The 20,049-nt window shown below is 35.6% G+C and overlaps 1 protein-coding gene across 1 annotated transcript in view; it reads left to right on the forward strand.

The window, feature by feature from the left end:
• The window catches only part of LOC122744008 (disintegrin and metalloproteinase domain-containing protein 18-like), a 102,764-nt gene that overhangs the window by 40,198 nt on the left and 42,517 nt on the right, over positions 1 to 20,049 (forward strand). The window contains 5 exon segments of the mRNA XM_043989295.1: positions 3,265 to 3,346; positions 6,332 to 6,416; positions 6,419 to 6,467; positions 14,673 to 14,856; positions 17,895 to 17,999. Coding sequence (XP_043845230.1) covers positions 3,265 to 3,346; positions 6,332 to 6,416; positions 6,419 to 6,467; positions 14,673 to 14,856; positions 17,895 to 17,999 — 505 coding nt within the window.

Consider the following 20,049-nt stretch of genomic DNA (forward strand, 5'->3'; position numbering starts at 1 on the left):
GAAGTTGCTGAAGATTCTGAGGCTGCTGGAGGCATGGCCTGCCTGGGGCTGGATCTGTGCTGTGTGCTGAGCTCCTCTCTCACCTTGAACAGCAGATGATCCCAGTTGCCTATTTAAGCCGTCTTTGGCTGGAAAATAGTCTCACTCTGTTCTTTTGTGGGTTATGCTGCTCCCGGAGTGTTTTATGGCATTATTTTTGGAGGTATGTGGATGGATTGTCAGGAGCATGGGAGAGTCACAGCCTTTTCTCTGCCACCTTGGCTCTGCTGTGGGGCTTCCCCTCCACATATCTTATGATTCCAGCAAAATGTAGTCTTAAAAATTTCCTCTAGCATATCTTCAGAGCATCTAGGATTTCTTGATTCATTATGATACATACATACTTCATTTCCTCACAACTATTCTCCTTTGGGTTTTTTCAGCAGGAACCTCATTGTCCTGCAAGATTTCATCAGCCTTAGTACTCACACCTAATCAGTACCCTCTATACATTCTGCCTGTTTTCCAAGAGCTTCCATTTAAGAGGATACCCAAACCGAGTTATCGTTTTATTTCCCACCAATCTCCATTGGACTTCTCATCATACTCCAATGCTAGGGCTCCCTCCGCTTCATTGTGTGTTGTAGGACTAACTTTGTTTTTCATGTTTGTACCCTTAGTACTTGGCACAGTGCCTGGCATGGAATAGGCACATAATAAAGCTTTATTGACTGATTGGATTATTGAACAATTCACCTATCTCTGTTAAGTGGGGCCTAAAACAAGAAGACATAAGCTTGTCGAAGGTATTTGACAGTACAGTGGAGGATGTCTAAGGCAGAGACTAAATTAAAAAAGGATTGCCTATAAAATAGTTCTTGTTTGTGCATAATATTGTTCTGGTTTTGTTAAGAGTATGAATACTGTTGAAACATGTAATCATGGCCCATAATCTCTCAAAAAAAAAAATTCAGCTTAATATCCTAAGCAAGGAAAACCAAGTGGATATAATAGAGTATTGGGTCTGAAGTCAGAAGACTCATCTTCCTGAGTTTAAATCTGGCCTTGGACACTTCCTAGCTGTGTGACTCTGGACAAGTCACTTAACTCTGTTTGCCTTGGTTCCTCATCTGTCAAATGAACTGGATAAGCCAATAGCAAACCACTCTTTGCCAAGAAAACCCTAAATGGGGTCATGAAGAGTCCAGAAATGACTGAATAACAACATCATTCCTATTATATAAGACTTTATGATGTGGTTAGCATACATGTTAGATGATGGTAACATTATTAACATTATATGGTGATATACATTTAGTTAGTACATCAGTATATATGTGTGTATATATATATGCATATATGTGTCTGTTGTATATGTGTATATCTCTATCTCTATGTCTTGGAGAAAATGCTACTATTAAATAGTGAGCTAAGTTTCAAATTGATTATGAGGAAAGCAGGCTGAATTGTTTTGGAAATTTTATACCACTTTGAGGGATCCCAAACTTCTTCCTATAACAAAAATCCATATTTTGAATGCAAATATCTTTTGGTGATATTACTATCAGTTATGGAATATTATAGTCACTTGAAGAAGCAATATTACAGGTTACCCATCGGCAATGGAAAGACATGGTGGGTGTAGGTGTAGTCAATGATAACTTGCATTCCAGAAGTGGCATAAAAGGTTATCCAGGAGATGTATAAGTAGAAAAGGAGTTAGGCTGATCATGTCATAAGACTTAAATATGGACATTCTTATTGCTGCACTGATATTCATGCCATGTTAAAACTAGAAGAACTGCAGCATATTTTTTGGAGGGCATATACAAAAGGACATTGTACAAAATAGAAAGATGTGATTTGGTTGTAGTCTGCACATTAAAGAGTATCTGCATTGCTGAGATCATAGTACCATAGAAGAAGGAAAAAAATCAGGTAGAACCCTGTCCTGAATAATTAAAACAATACTTTTAGGTTTCAGAACAAGCAAAATGTAGACTTATAAGGCAGAATTACGAAGACCAAGGAAGGTCTAATAGCATCAGATGGTATTTTAGTTCAACCACAAAGTCAACAAACATTAAGACCTGCTGTATTGTAGAGCACTGTGGTAGGCATATACTGAAAAAAGTTTAGATAACACAAAGTCCTTGCCTTCAAAGAAATTTTAATTTAGTAGGAAAAAATATATGTACAGTGCATATACATAATATACACACCTATATAGAAATAATGATGTACTACATGCAAAGGATCTGTGATTTTATCAGTATGGAAATCCCCTCAAATCCACAGACTTCAACCTTCTAAGTAAGTCAACCCTAAGGAATTGTTTAAGATGACTTGTTTATTATCACGATAGCTAGATATTGTTGGGATTTGAAATCAGGCCCAATATTCTCTCTACTACACTACAATGCCTTTCACAAATAACCACAATGTTAACAATGAAGAGCATAAGAAAGGTGCAAAGTTCTTTTTAAGATATGACGGGTGAGGTGCATAAAGGTCATTAACATGGTCATTCTCTCAGATGTCAGAAGAAATAGGTTCAAGTCATGTTTTTGATAATTACTCCCTTGTATGACCTTGGGCAAGTTCTTAACCTCTCTGGGATTAGTTTCTGGATCTGTAAAAAATGAGGGGGTTGGAGTAGATTTAGTAGCTCTCCAGCTCTGGATCCATAATCCTATGAGGGGAGACAGGGAAAATTTCCTAGAAGAGAGTGTTTGAATTAAGTGATTATACAATGGGTAGGAATTGAACAAGTAGAGGTATGTCAGGGTGAGGAGGACATTCTTACCATAGGGAAAATTTGAGAAAGGTATCAAGGTGGGAAGAACAAATGGATATGAGGAATGGGAAATAGAACAGTTGCTAGATGCATAGAGTGCCTAGAGAAGGTGTTAGTATAAATATAAGGCTAGAAAATTAAGGCATTCACATCCTTTGGAGGACCTTGAATGCCAAATTAAAGAATTGAACTTTATTATGTAGAGGAAGTTTTTGAAGGGTTTTGGATAGAGTGACATGCCCAAGAATCTATGAGGAGGTAAACAAACTGGGACCTAGAATAAAAAGTACCTATGGTGAGCTGAATATTTTAAATATGCTATTTTAGCTAATCTAAACAAGATATTGGTAGAATTTCAGTAGTACTTAAAATTTAAGCTTCAATGAGATGCATCTTGCTAGAGGAGTAGGAGTCATTTTTAGAAAAAATTAAGTTGGAAATCCTGTGAAAAAATGTTTTATACACAAGAGAATGATTTTATGCTTTAGTTATAGGAACCATCCTAACTATATTGGGGCAACATTTCCTGGAAAAATATGTAATAAAAGCTATTCTGCAGGAATTGCTATGGTATGTAATTGTTATAAATCTTATCAATATTTATATCTATGTGTTTATATTGCCAATCAACTTTTATAAGCATAATATAGTATATCCTTTCATGCTCTGTTTCAAAGATCTTTATTATCTATTTGTTATTTTTAGGCAGCTGTTTTAAACTTAAGAGAATTAAGCATATCACAGTGTCACATAAGAAATTGGCTGTGTTTTGGTATCATGCTATCTTTTAAAAGACAATTTCAGTCTTAGGGGTCAAATCTTAATCTTTATGTACAGCATTACTCTTTTTGAAAGTTTGTATCCAAATTTGTTTTAATATTAGTCATTAGAAGTTATGGATGACATATTTTTACTTATATTTAAAAAAAATTATTTTATAATTGGTTTCAGTTAGTGGATAAGCATTTCTGAAATGCCTACTATGTGCCAAGCACTATGCTAAGTGCTGGATGTGCAAAAAGAGGCAAAAGATAATTCCTCCCCTTAAAGGAGCTCACAATCTAATGTTCTCTTTCCTCTGTATAGGAGGGAAGTGAGACTAATAGAAGGTTCAAAATACTTCCCATAGATGTCAAATCAATTGCTTTGGGGATGAAATTTAATGGTCTTTCTACCTTAATCAGAATACTGTATCTTTTCTTCATTTTGTACATTTTGTCCCCATAGTTTTTTAGATGTTTTAGGGGAAACTGCTTTCTATATAACCTGTGTATTTGTTACAGGTTGTTTCTCCAAGGCAGAACTTTGCTTAGAAGTTACTTTCATTATTTTTTCCTTTATAGTAACCTGTACTAAGAAAATGCATGATTATTAAATCCCTCAACATTACCAAGATTAATAGAGACTGTGAGAAGATATATGCTATGTCTTTCAATCAAATAGCTCAATGTACAGTTATTAAGTGTATCATTTACAGGGTACTGTACTAGATGTGGGGTGGTACAAAGACTAAAATAAAACAGTCCTTGACGAATTAGGAGGTTTTTTAGCAGAGAAGCAAGGGTTAGATATTTTGAAAGCTTTGTAGAGAGAATAAATTAGAGGAAGAGAGACATTGAAGCAGGGAGACCAATGAGAGGCTATTTTAATAATACAGACCAGAGGTAATGAGAGCCTGAACTTAAATAAGGTATTAGTTTTGTGGGTGGAGATAAGGGGAATACATGAAAGCATTCTGAAGGTTGAATCTGTAAGACTTGGCAACTATTTGATATGGACCATGAAGGAGAAGTAGGAGTCAAGGATAATATTGTAGTTATAAACTTGAGAGAGAGGTCAGTGGGCCCCCAACAAAATGAAAGTAAGGAGGAGGAGTTTGTAATAGGGAAAGAAAATAGTTCTATTTTGAACATGTTAAGTTTGAGAGGCCAAAGAGCTTCAAGAAGTGATGCAGAATTTAAGTTTAAGAGATTAAAGCTAGATAAATAGGTCTTGGAGTTAATTCACTGATAGTTGAACTTATAGAAATTCATGAGCTCATCACTGGAGAGGGTATAAAGAGAGAGGAAGGTCCAGGATTAGCTTGGGTACACCCACACTAAAGGGATGGGGATTGGTTGATAATGCTGGAAAGGGTACTGAAAAAACAAACATATAATAAGGAGGAGAACTAGGAAAGAACTTGAATCATCAGTAGCCCAGAAAGGAGAGAATATAAACACATTGAGGAGGATTGTAGTAACAGTGTCAAAGGTACAGAGGGAAATGGAGGAGGAATACTAAGAAAAGGTTATCAAATTTAAATAGCTAAGAAATTAATGATAACGAGTGAAAGCAGTGTCATCGTCAGAAACCAGATTGCATGGAGTTGGAGAAATATAGGATGATTAGTCTGAGGAGATGGCATGGTTAAATTAAATGTTTTAAAAATATTTTTATGGACACATTTTGGAATAAAGAGAAGACGACTGTTGAAGGTTTGGAATGGTAGAGCTATGGTAAAGTAGAAAAAGTATTCTAGTGTGAGAGAGTGGCATAAAGAGTTGTAGGCAAGACAAGGTTAGGGAAGGACTGGAATAGAGAGGGCCTAGCTGAGATTAGCTAAGGTGAATATATAGTGCACCCAACTGGTCCACCTGGGGCTTTCTCCAGTAGCATTCAGGAGCATGGAAAGTAGGAACAGAGCAAGCAGATAATGAAATGGAACCCAGGGTGAGAATTGCCAGGGGTTGAAATGGTGGTAGGACATAGAGCAAGGGATTTAAGTGTGGAAGACAATATATAGTTGAATTGGAATAGCTATAAGGTTAAGACTTTGAAGCGAAGTAATTGAGAGACAGAGTAGAGTGAAGGACTGGGAGAACAAGGAAGGTCACGGTGAGGATAAATAAGTTTAGGAGGAGTGAAGCATAAGGAGACATGGAAGACAGAAGGTTAAGATCAGGGCAGGTTTCTGAATACAAGATCATGAAATTATAATCAAACTCCAAGGTGGCATGGAAATTTATTTCTGTGAGTAATTGGAAAGGAGTAAAGACGGGAGTTGAGATTGATGAACTTAGAAGCCAACTTATTTAAAAGGGGTATCACTATTTATATTGAAGTTCTTTATTTAGGGCAGGAGTTGGAGTGGAAAGGAAGACTATGAGTTGCATCTTAATGGCTTGAGAAAGGAGGGAAGATAGAATGATGGATGATTACTCAGAACTTCCTCATCTTTGACTTTCAGGATTCTTATTGACTACTTAGTGGCTAAGTACCAGGTGCTGTGCTGTGTGTTACAAAATGTGTGCTATGTGAAACAAAAACATGTTACTGATTTAATACACTGTTGTTCATTCATATTTCCTAATCTTAGCATTGCCACAAATTTAAAAGTGTTGCAGTTTTTTCCAAATAATTTTCTTAAAAGGATTTATAGCAGAAAAAAGAAAAATGTATAAACTATGACCACAAATTCTTGATAGGAACATAAATATTTGATATACTAATTCTTTTTTTCCATAGTTGAATAATATCCTCAGATAATTTTTTAAATCTGTTTTTTTCGATTAGTATCCAAAAGCAGTAACATTGGAGACATTTTCAGTTATTATGGTACAGTTGCTTGGCCTTAATCTGGGATTGACATATGATGACCTCAAATGTGTCATTGTTCAGGAGCTACCTGCATAATGAACCCTGAAGCAGTGTAAGATATTTTCTCTTATCAATTTTCCATCTTTTTTGGGGGAAGGGAGGAATTTTATTTGTAATATGCTAGGATCTATAATCTATTGAAAATCCAGCTGAATACTAGCAAGATGTAAAAGGGAAGTGTGCCAGAAGGGAGGTCAGTCCTTATATCACCCAACCTGTTTAAAGGATCAATGTGTATATGGAGACGTATTTGAAGCCGTGTTTAGGAGATCGGGGTGTCTGGGGTAGTTTCTTGAATTGGCCTTTTAGCTATACCTCCAAGGTCATGTCCCTTCTCTAATACATACCTAAAACCAAACTCACAGAAAGTAGGTAAAAAGTACCATCAAGAATATTTTAGGGACATTAAAAGGGCTTTTGTTTTTGACTATTTCATGGTCCTTAAAGGGTGAAAGGAATGGGTATTCTTATGTGCTCTCCAAGGAGTGCTAGTTCTGTAGTTTTTCTGCTTTTGCAAGGAAAGGCATTAATTCTGTTCTCCCCTTCAGCTTCTTTTATCTAGAAAATTGGGGCAAAGTGGGCTAGGATTAAAATATAGTGTACAACATTTAAGCTAGGGGGAAAATATCATAGTAATTTGGACAAGAACTATATTTTCCCTTTTTATATTTTTGATACTAGTCTTGCCCCTTTCCTAGGCACTGATTAGAGAAAATGGGTAAAATTATTGTCTAGGAATGCTTTAGGACCATTTAAAAACAGAAATCAGTTCATCTGTCTTTTCTTTTTTTCTAAAAGAGGTAGGATGGCTTCTCTACCTACAAAGATGTAATTTTTGGGAGAAGTAGTGTCTGAAATGTTCTCAGTGAATTGGTGTGTAGCTTGGATACTATTGTGTTGAATGTGTACAAGAGTTACTGATTCTACTCTGCCCACTCAGTGCCACTAACCCTTTCAGAGAGGACCCAGTAGCCATTCTGTCTTACTTATCAAGCAGCTGGATAAGTCTAAGCAAAATTCCACCAAATTCTGCTGCCAACATCTTAGGTTAACCAGTGTGCTAAAGAGCAGAACTAATGATGAGTGTGTTGAAATTATTCCACTCTTTCTGAACTTAAGGATACTAGAGTCTGATAAACATGAAACTAAAATAAAATTCCTAAAAGCTCTGAAGTTCCTTGCAATTGTGATCTCTTTTCTCCATATTCCACATTGGTAATAGTAAGAAATTTATTACAGAAAAATCACATCTTATCTTGATATGACTAGTACTTATGCTAAATGGATACTTTTGTTTTTGTTTTTTGTTTTGTTTTATCAGGGCAATGAGTATTAAGTGACTTGCCCAGGGTCACACAACTAGTGTCAAGTGTCTGAGTTGAGATTTGAACTCAGGTCCTCTTGAATCCAGGGCCAGTGCTTTTTATCCACTGTGCTACCTAGCTACCTCCGAAATGGATACTTTTTCATTCCTAAATTCAATATTACACAAGTGATTTTGCTTTAAAATGCTAAATAAACAACAAAAAGACTTGGGGTGGGATGCATAAATCTAATAATCCCAAAATGTATACAGAGAATAGATTAAACGATGTTTCATATGATAGTAAAACATGTATAGTTATTAGCCATATTCAAATGGACATAAATACAGACTTGTTCTCAGAATCTTTTTAAACAGTGGGGATTTCTTTAAGATGACTCGGAACTTAGTTTGCATATAGTTCACACATGTTCTAATTCTAGATTAAATCACATCGGTAAAATCAAATTTCTCATTAGGATGACATAAAATAGCTTTATAAATTACTAAAGTTCACTAACACAACTGACTTTACTGAAATCCTATTTCTTAAAAGAAAAGCAAAAGAGGTTTCTGACTTTAACCTCACAATTTAACAGATTCACATCTTTGCTTCACAAGCTTGTTTTTTGTTTTATTTTGAAAGAATGAGATACTTCAGAAATCGTATTTTACACATTTGACAAATTTCAGCACTAATTTAATTATTTCTTAGGCCAACAAATTAAATCAAAACAGCAAGATCAGTAATTCAGGTACTTTAGTATCAATAAGTAATAAATTCAGTATCACAATGGCAAACTTTCACTTTGTCTCCCCTGATAACAGATGGACAGATTTAATGTGATATGGGGTTGGGACATATCAAGGAATTTGGGACTATTAAAGTTTAAACTGGCCAGCTAAACTAAAAGGATGGACACACCTTGAGAAGTAAGGAAGATAAACCCATAAGGTGTGGCTGCTGCCTGATCTGCACCAGGGGACAGAGATAACTCCAGAAATCAGGATCACCACCTCTCACTCGAGCTTTCCCCACCCCCAAAGGGAACTTTCCATAGTCAGGTAGTCATTCCATCTGGACTTCTGGAGTTACCTCTGTCCCGTGGCGCAGATCGGGCAGCAGCCACACCTAATGGTTTATCTCTCTTACTTCTCAAGGTGTGTTCATCCTTTAGTTTAGCTGGCCAGTTTAAACTGTAATAGTTGCAGATTCCTTGATATGTTCCAACTCCATATCAAATGTCCAACCTTTCCCAAGGTAACCTCCCTGTCTTACTCCCAGACATACTATCCTTAGATTTCAGTTGTTTCCATTGACCGCTGACTGCTGCCATGTCTCCTAAACAAAGAAACTCAAAAAGAATTTTCTGGGTCCCAGAAAAGCTTTCCTTTCTGACAGTAAAGTCTAATTACAGTAGGTTTGTACATAATTATTATTGGCATCAAATTATTGCAATACATTAGCTAACAAAATTTAATATGCCTTCCAAAAGATCCTTTAGTTAAACATACACACAAAAGATTTTGCAAATATTTTTTAACATAAATGCTTCTTCCTAAAAGCATTTTCCTTTTAAAAAACAGCTTAAAATCTATCTTTAGGGGGCAGCTAGGTGGCACAGTGGATAGAGCACTGGCCCTGGAGTCAGGAGTACCTGAGTTCAAATCTGGCCTCAGACACTTAACACTTACTAGCTGTGTGACCCTGGGCAAGTCACTTAACCCCAATTGCCTCACTAAAAAAAAAAAAATTAAAAAAAAATCTATCTTAAAATTAAAAGGAATAACCTCTAAATTTTTATGAAGTAAATTTCTAGAATGACAGATATTTCTCATTCAACTGATAGCAAAAATAAATCTGTAAAATTGGAATTTGTCAAGATTAAGTTGGTATAAAAGGTTTTTTAACCTAAATAGATCCTAAAAATGTTATAATAAAATAAATTCTAAGTTACCATACTCCATTCAGTTTCTTCTAAATCAAAAAAGGAAAATACCCGATTAAACTAGCATTCTCAGCATAACAAATTTTACCAGTACTTTAAAAATTTGCTCAATATCTTTTTCTTTCCTTTGTCTTTAATTATTGCTAGAAATTTCTAGAAATCAAGAAGACTATATTCTAGAATCCCACATAGATACTAAACATGTGACAGTTTACCTAAACCCCTAGAAAATGATTAGCATATACACATATATCCCTCTTTAAAGGAATTTCACATTTACCCCTTAAAGCAAAAATATATATAAAACTTCAGATATATATATATAACCTCCACAAATGATAGACAAATAACCTTAGATGAAATTCACTCTACCTCATAAGTAGGTTTGAAAGTTTCACTCCCATTTTACCACATAAAAAAACTCTTGTGTTAAGTGGCTCTAAGAATTTATGACTGGATGGTCCTAAGAATACTTAGATTTACAAAGGAAATTTTACAAGGTATTTTCTTTTTATAATTGCCAATTTCCCTTTTAGAAAAAATCCAGGTGACTACTTGATTAAAACAATAACTCCATATAGCTTAGTTAACAATCTCATAATGTTCATAAGTGATAACCAAATTTAGGTGAGCTTCCTCTTAAATATAGGCAAAACTTGGAAGTTTATAGGTTCTTAATCATAGTACTTCAGAACACATGGTCAGCAGAGATGATAGAATGACCAACAGCTTCCTAATCCATTTATTCCCTTTTTAACAGTGCAGTTCTTAATCTAACAACATCTAGATTATGAGAGAATTTGTTTTTTCTAACATAGCTGATACAATTGTTTACCAAATTGCACACTATAAGAAAATTTAGAAATATAATAAAACCTTAAACAATATTAGGAATTTTCAAAAATTGAAACAGAACCAGTTATTAATTGGGTGACCTTAATTTAGTTGAATGTGCTCTTTCTCTATGCCAGGCACTGTAGTTAAATATTTTACAATCATGTGATCCCTAAAACAAACCAGGGAGGTAGATTCATTCTATCATTATCCCCTTATAGGACAGTAAACTGGGGTAAAAAGAACTTACTTGGGGCCACACAGCTAGTAAATTTCTTAATGCCAAATAACAAATACTTTTTTTTAAAAATGTTAGGTCCTAATTTATCATAATAATCCTGATATGAGAGCACACCCTCAGAACATGTTATTTCCTTTAGGGCAGATTTTGGCTTAAATCAGATCTGGATTTATTGCTAATGGTAACATTTCAATTTCTAAGGCCTAATACTTTTATCACTTTAAAAGAAAAAGATTATTATCCATAAATTCATACATTACTTTTGTTAAACACATTTGGTGACAGTTTCACAGCTGTGTATAAATTTGTTTCCTACTTCCTCAACAAGCTAAGACCTCCTATTTTCCCTCTCCCCCACCTTTTATCACTTGAAGGTGTTTCTGCCTCTAAAAAAACTCCTAGAAGTTTCATGATGCCTTTTTCAAATCCCTTCTTAGAAAACCACACAAATGAACAGAGACCCAGCCAAACAAAAAATGTAGTGTTGCTCTTCATAATGGTTTTAAGATCCAGATATAATGGCAGACTTTTCTGCCAGAGCTTTTCTGCCTCTTTCTATCTGATCTTATCCTGCAAGAGATTCTTTGGACTATACTTGAAACAAGACTATGGTAATAGCAGGTCAACTCCCAAATAGTCCAAGACCCTTTGGGAACCAATTTTTAATTGGGGAGTGTTAGCTAAGTGGCTCACTGCAATATTGAGGCAAGGAAGGAGACAGACAGCCTCCCTCAAAACAGAGCAGGATTTATTTAACAAGAACAAACTTAAAAAAACACAAATAGGATCAGTAGGATCAAGGGAAAGGAAATAAAATGGGGAAAGGGAAATTATACAATCTGAACAACACCACCTCCTAGGAATCAGCTGAGAACACACAGCAGCATCCTGTCACCTTTCAGCTTCAAATTAGAATGGCGAAAACCCCCCCTTCTTCCCAGCAGACCCCAGGCTGACCACACACAGCACCAGCCAATTGCTGGCTGCTCTGACAGTCACATGACTGCCTTCACTGGGCTTCCAATCATTATAATTTTGCCAGGCCCATGTAGGCATCAGCAAGTGGTGATGACGTGAGGTGCCAGCACCATGGTGACGACTACAACCAGTGGGTGGAGCACCATGCCATTTGCGGAGCCCCAGAGGCCAGTGCGTGCGCCGAGGTTTTTTTAAAAAAATTCTAGCCAAAAGATGGGGTCATAAAAACCTCAAATAACAATGAATACTTTACAACCCCCAGGCACTTTTTCCAAACAAATATTTTATGCTCAGCATCTGATCTTAATCATCTTGTCTCCACACCTTGATTGAGGAGACCGAAATAGTGTTGAAAGTAATAGCTGTAGTAACATACACTTAGAGATATATAACAAAATTCCACAAATAGAAGCAGATAGACACATATGTACTTACCTAGATAAAATTTACTTCCTGATGAAAGTCAGATCACAGCCAGAGTCCTAACAGGAAACTCTTCTTATGGAGAAATTCTCTACATAGGCCAAATTAAGAGGAGCTCCTTGTTAAGAATCTGGGGTGTCATCAAGGAGATGCATGATTAGAAAAGAAGACTGGGTGGTCATGCAGCAATTGTGAGGAATGACAGGTGGACAGCTTGAGTGTTCTATGGTGTCCTTGTGATGTCTGGAGAAAACGAGGAGGACCCGTTTGGGAGGACATTTACAATAGTTGGATAGGAAGGGCATACATGGATGGGTTGTAAAATGCATGATTGCAGGGAGCATTGAAATTAATATCTCAGAAGATCACTTCTTCACTTTTGTGTACTTCCCCTCTCATGTAGTAGTTTAACCTCGTTAGCTATGAGGCTGGATGATTTCAGTGCTCTTCCCTGCTATAAACCCAGTTTAAGCAGTGTGTGTCTAGAGGGTTAACCTAAGTCCCAATGAAGAAGGGAATAGCAGAAACCACTTCATCCAAGGCTCAAAACACAGGCCTCTAGCAGGGTGCGGTGTAGGGAGCATGGAGATTGGGGCTTCTTGTCTTCACTCAGCCCTTCCCATTATTTCAGAAGGCATTATGGCATGGAGATGTTTTCCATCTTTTTCTTTTGTTGCTGCAGTTTTTATTACTGTGTATCTGATGCATTACTTATTGATTCTAGCTTGTAAGATGTAGAATTTCTGAGAGTTAGCCTCCTCTGTTATTTTACTGGTCGTCTTTGAGTAGAAGTAATTTCATCATCTTTCTGCAAAGCATAATATTGTGAGAAATTATTATTAATAATCAATATTTCCCTTTTCTTCAGAAGGATATTACTGATAATGAGATTACATTGACTCTCCTCTATGCTGGTCAGACCATACCCAACCCAAGCAGGGAATTTAATCTAGGGTGGGAAAGCCCATTGTGTTCTACTCAAGCTTCAGTGGAGACAGATCCCTTTGTGTGGATACCCCAAGGCTGGGGGTGGTCTGGTATAGATGGGGGTTGTCTGAGTAAAGATAATTTCTCTGTTCAGAGGTCACTCAGCCCCACTGACCACCTACTGTTTTGAGGGGTATATAAACTGTGAGCCCCACTGCCATGATTGTCTTTGATCTAAGAGAGATGGCCAAATGACCATCCTTTTATTAATGACCTGCTGATCTTATTAATAAAATGATTAAATTACCTGAAAACTGCCTCTTGAACTTTTTAATCACCACAGTATTCTAAACAAAAGAAGGGCAAGCATTCAGTGCCTTATACATAATATACATTTAAGAAATTTTTATTGAATTAAATTTAGCCATGCTGTTCTTTCATACTTGTACTTTGTTCACTTTATGCTTTTCTGTCAAAATATGATCATTTGTTGGGGGCAGCTAGGTGGCGCAGTGAATAAAGCACTGGCTTTGGATTCATGAGGAAACTGAGTTCAAATCTGTCCTCAGACACTTGACATTTACCAGCTGTGTGACCCTGGGCAAGTCACTTAACCCTCATTGCCCTGCAAAAAAAAATGATCATTTGTGTATGTGTTTTTACATTGGACCTATGATCTCATTGGTATTCAGACTCCCAGTGAGGAAACTCACTCTTCCAATACAGAGTAAAAAGTGCTCTGAAACTTAAGAGTTTTAATTACTTGGGGGCACTGAGAGGTTAAGTGACTTGCCTAGAGTAGCATAAGTGTCAGAGGTGGAATTAAGTTGTTACTACTGTGTTAACCTTTGACAGGTTGTTTAACATCTCTAGATCCTAGGTTTCCCATCTATAAAGTAAAGGTTGAACAAGTACATAAACACTTTTACTTTAAGAGGCTAAGTTTTTAAATTTTCCTGTCATAATGGCACACATACAGAAAGAACTTTCCTGTATTTGCTATGAAATGATGAATTAAAGGACATCTTTCATCTTGGAATTTTGAATTAAAGGTGATATACTTGGCTAGATATTAAAGGTGGCAAGACATGATTGTAATAATTTTTTCTTGGCATTACTAAAGCCTATAAAAATACAAGATTAATCAAATGAGAATATGTTAAATATTCAGATATGATTAAAACTAAATTTGATTGTAGATCAGAAGGTTTAGATGTTTTAAGAGAAAAATATAGGACGTTAGGATGTCTGTTTTGTATCATTGTAGGTATAAGATAAAATAGCAGAAAATAGGTCTGTCCTTTACAAATAAAGGTAAATAACAACCTTACACCCTAATGATTTAGTAATATTATATATTTATTAAGAAATTTCTTGGGAAAAAAAATAAATTTCTTGAGAAAGTTGAAACAAAATTGAATCTGACATTAACTATGAAACAACAGATCTTTCCATTAGTTTTTTTTTCCTTTCTATGGAAGATATCATTGTTACTTGTCACCCTTAAGTAAGCATCATCATATATCATAGATATTTTTCAGATACAGTTTTTTTGTGAAGATAGTCATACTTGCTTACCTGAAGAATATAATTTGATTTTAGGCATTCCAGTGGTGTAAAGGTTTTTAGCAGCTGCAGTGTAAATGACTTTCAACATTTCATTTCAAAGAATGGGGCTAAATGTCTTCAAAATCAGCCATATGTGAAACCAGTTTACAAAGAAGATACAGTATGTGGAGATGGTTTTGTGGAAGGTGATGAAGAGTGTGATTGTGGCCCAAAAGAGGTTAGTAGTAAATATTGGAAACTTGGTTAAAGGATTTATAATTGTGTGTCTCTTATGTACATGTAACATATAGAATAAGAGACAGGGCCATTTCTTTTAAGGTTGTAAAAAGTAAAGTGTATACAATTAGAAATAAATGTATACTCACATCTAACACCCAAAACCTTAGTGAATTCCAGCTAGAAGAGAGACTTAAATCATTTAAAAAGGAATTATAAAAAAGATGCAGTGAAAAATAATACATGACAGTTGTGGTGGGTAATTGACTTTTTTCCTATTCAACACATAGACGGAATTATAAGAGTTAAGCTAGATGAGAAAACATTTCTGTAGACACACAAAGACACACACACATATAATTATAAGAAAAAATGATAAATGGCAAATATGACGCTTAAATTTTTGATATCTAAAATATAGAAGGAATTGTTATTTATAAAGATAACTTACAGTTCATAGTAGATAACTAGTCAAAGGGTATAAAAATACTTTTCAAAAGTAGAAACAAATTGTTTATAATTATGTGAAAAATGCTCAGTTCATTTAAAACTAGGAGATACCACCTCATCTCCACCAAATTGGAAAAAAAATTGAGAACAATGAAACTAAATGTTAGTGGTGTTGTAGAAAAATACATTCATTCATTGTTGATGGGATTGCAAATTATAATTTTTTTGAGAGTAATCAAGCATTAGTAAAAATTACATTCCCTTGGATATAACAATTCCATTATTGGAAATGCAACCTGAAAGTTTATCTCAAATAAAATAAAATTTGAAAAAGCTAACTTTTCAAAGATATTGATAGTTGCATTATTTGTAAATATAATAACTAGAAACAATCTAAATGTCCAATAATAAATGGAGAATGGCCATGTTATACAGAAGTCTGGAGTCAGAAGAGTTCTGTGTGTTCAATTTTCCTTCAATCATTTCTTACTTTTGTGATCCTGGCCAAGTTACTTCACCTTTGGAGCTTCAGGGGCCACATCTGTAAAATGAAGGGGTTGGATTCTATGGCTAAGGTTCCTTTCAACTCTGAATCTTATGTTCCTATGAATATGTAGTCCTAAGTAATGGACTATTATAATGCAGTTAAATGCACAATTATGATGAGTATGAAAAATGCATTTGTGAAATAATGCAAAGTGAAAAAGAAAATGCCAAAGTCTTTGGTGTTAAGGAATTTTTCCCTCTGCATCTTCAGTAGCACCTTGAGGAAGTGGTAGCTTTAGTACCTGCAGAAGCACCTGTGAGGTTACATTTCCACAAGGGTTACTTTCTAGGATGCAAAGATTGAGCTAGAAGCAGGACTTGTTTTCTAGAAGGCAGTGCAATTTCCAGGACTCTTAGCTTACAAACTCATCTTGGAATTTGGTCAGCGGTTGGTGGTGTTGGTGTTGAAGAAGATGATAGCCATAGAGAATTTACTCCCCTTAAACAAGGTTACTGGATTAGGTGGGCATGGCTGTTTCCAGGGTTCTTGGCTTCAAGGTCCAGAGCTATTTCCATCAGGATCAAAGGGAGTGGGTAGTCTAGGTGGTGGTGGTAATTTGACTCACTTGGCCTATATTATTTTCTATCTTCTCCCACAGGGTGCTTTCCTTAGCATCATGCATCTCTCCCCCTCCCAACTGTTCATGCTTTTTATAACTTTTACTTTCTCTGACTTGTGAGATCATAGGTTTCCTGAAAACTTTGAGTTTGCTTCATAGTACCTCAATCATGGCATCAGGGACAGTTATTCAGTCATGTCTGACTCTTTGTGACCCCATTTATGGTTTTCTTAGCAACAATACTGGAATGGTTTGACATTTCCTTCTCCAGTTCATTTTACAGATGAAGAAGCTGAGGCAAACATGGTTAAGTGACTTGTCCAGGGTCACACAGCTAGGAAGTGTCTGAGGCTCGATTTTGAACTCAGGAAGAAGAATCTACCCAACTCTAGGCCCAGTGCTTTATCCACTCATTGCACCACCTAGCTGCCCAACAGAGGCGGTAGTCAGTTGAATAGGTAATTTGTAAGGAAAGAATTGCCAGGAGTGTGTTCTACTTATGTTATTGTTATGGTATATGTTATCGTTTTCAATTGTGGCTGTATCTTTGTGACCCCGTTTGTTTTTTTGTTTGTTTGTTTGTTTTTGTTTTTGGCAAAGATTTGCCATTTCCTTCTCCAGCTTATTTTATAGCTGAGGAAACTAAGGCTGAGATGGTTAAGTGACTTACCCAAGGTCACAAGCTAGTAAGTGTCTGAGGACAGATGTGAACTCATGAAAATGAGTCTTTATGACTCCAGGGTTGGCACTCTATCCACTGTGTCACCTAGCTTTCCATTCTGCTTATAGTATAAAAAAATTTTGTTTTAATTCAGACTTCCCTAATTTAGACTTTGTGAAAATCTGGACTCAGCTGAATTTGATCTTTGTGCTGTCTCTAAAGAGAGGATTTGGCATGCCTGTAAAAGTCCCTGCTTCTGAGGAGGCTGAGGCTGATAGATTACGTGGGCTCAGTAGTTTTGAGCTACCGTGTCTGCACTAAGTTCTGCATTAATACAGTAAGCTCTCAGGAGAGAGAGACCACCAGTTTGTCTGAGGAAGGGCACACTGGCCCAGGTAAGAACCTGAGCAGGTTAATGTTATTCTGCTGATCAAAGTAGAACTGGGCACATGAGTAGCTTGGATGAGATATGGAGACCCAATTCTTTTAAATAAAAAGTTTGCTAAGCAAATTAATGAAAGATTATAGGCAAAGGTTTAAGAAAAAAACTCGAAGCATTTTAGACCAAATTTATCATTTTTAGCCATTTAGCAAATTGGGTTCTTATGGATTTCAGCTATAGAAAACTCAACTATAAGTTTTATTATATATTCTTGAAACCCATAATCCATATTGAATAACACTGATCTATAAAAATATAGAAAAAGAGGAGTTTATGAATTTAATTTAGCCTTGTTATTTGTTAGAGAAGTCCTGTGAAGTATTTTTCCTTCTTTTCATGGTATGAAATAATCATTTATGACTTATAGCATTTATTTTTAGGAATTTTCTAAATGTAAATTTAAAAATTGCTGTGTTATGGAGACATGCAAATTGAAACCATCAGCAAAATGTGGTTCTGGACCATGTTGCTCAAGCAGTTGTCAGGTAAGATAAAATAAACATTCTAAAATAATCTTTCTTTTTTGTTTTTTGATTTTTGTAAAATAATATTTCAATATACTTTTCACTTGAGTCTAGAAGAATATAAGCTATAGAGGGGACTAGTATTATTTCATCTTTGTATCTTAGCATAGTGCTTGACATGGAGTAGGTACTGAATTTAATCAAATTAAGGGAATTATTATTGAACCACACCCACAAATATATTGAGGTCCAGTATTCTTGGCACTTGCCCATATGTCTGATAACTTAAATTCCACAAAATAAAAACACTTTTTCTAGAGGTTAGGAAGAGAAGGCAAGAGATGTAGAGGTTCTTAATGAGGACTGTGAAACATATAGACTATAGGGAAAATTCTAAGATTGAGTAGAAATGAAAAAGCCTACTATTAATCAGGCATGTGGACTATCATGTGGAGACTTAGTTTAGAACAAATATATTAAAATGAGTCATAATAAATACAAATAAAATTCTTAATGATAATCTAAAAATGTAAGCCATACAATTGTTTCTGGAAGGACAATGAATATACATACACATATAACTTTATATATTTATATATTATATCTTTATATTTACCTAATTTGCTACTATTATGGTTATTTGTTATTAATATCGATATAATTTTAGTCATATAACATTTATTGCATGTTTATGTATTTTATAAGATATAATTTGTGCATATATTATAGGAATATACATATGTATTATTATAAAGTTATTATAATGATAAATGATATTATATAAGTATATATTTACATAATTTATATATATAATTATATGTATATAGTCAACTAGCAGTTATTAAATGCCTACTATGTCCAGGCACTATGCTAAGCACTGGGGGTACAAAGAAAGGCAAAAGACAGTCCTTGCTTTCCCAGAGTTCATAATCTAATGAGGGAAACAACATGCAAATGACTTGTACAAATAAAATCTATAGAGGATAGAATGGAGATGATCAATGGAGAGAAAGCTCTATAATTAAGGGAGATTGTGAAAACCTTTTTGTAGATATAGGATTTTAGCTGGGACTTGAAAAAAACACACCAGGAAATGGAGGTAAGGAATGAGAGCATTCAAGGCATAGAGTACAGCTAGTGGAAATACCTGGAGTTAGGAGATAGAATGTTTGGTTTTAGGTCAGAAGGAGCCTGGTGTCACTGGATTGCAGACTGTGTGTGTGTGTGTGTGTGTGTGTGTGTGTGTGTGTGTGTGTAAGGTGCAAGAAGACTGGAAAGGGAACGTAGGTTATGAAAGTCTTTGAAAGCCAAACAGAAACCACTGAGGGTGTCATTGTCAGACCTGCATTTTAAGGGAGATCACTTTGGCAACTGAGTGGATGATGAACTGAAGTGGGGAAGAGACTTGGGACAGGGAGACCAATCAGCAGGCTATTGCAGCAGTCCAGGGATGCGATGAGGGCCTGCACAAAGATGGTGGCAGTGTTAGGGAAGAGAAGAGGACATATATGGGAGGTATAATCAAGGTCAAATCAACAGGCCTTCTCAATGTCTGAGGGGTGACAGTGAGGAGTCAAGGATGACACTTAGGTTGTGAGTCTTAGTGACTAGGAGGATGGCGGTACCCTTGACAATAACATGGAAGTTAGGAAAGGGGAGAGTTTGGGGGGAATAATAATGAGTTCACTTTGGAATATGTTGAGCTTATGATGTATATGAAACATTCAGTTTGAATGTCTAATAAGTTAAGTAGGCAGTTGGAAATGTGAGTCTATATGTTAGCAGAGAGGTTAAGAATGCTATGTAGATTTGAGAATCATCAGCATTGAAATGATAATTAAATCCATGGTAGCTGATCTGATAACCATGTGAAATAACATAGGAGAGGAGAAGAGAACCACAGATGGAACCCTGTAGGACACTCATTATTAATAGCTGTGATTATGATAACTATATAGCAATGGAGAATGAGAAGCCTCAGTCATGTAGGAATGAGAGGAAAAGAAATTGAGGTACCTATTGTAGATGACTTTTTCAAGGAATTTAATCACAAAAGGAAAGATATAGGCTG

The sequence above is a fragment of the Dromiciops gliroides genome, chromosome 2, assembly GCF_019393635.1.
Source record: "Dromiciops gliroides isolate mDroGli1 chromosome 2, mDroGli1.pri, whole genome shotgun sequence".
Taxonomy (NCBI): Eukaryota; Metazoa; Chordata; class Mammalia; order Microbiotheria; family Microbiotheriidae; genus Dromiciops; species Dromiciops gliroides.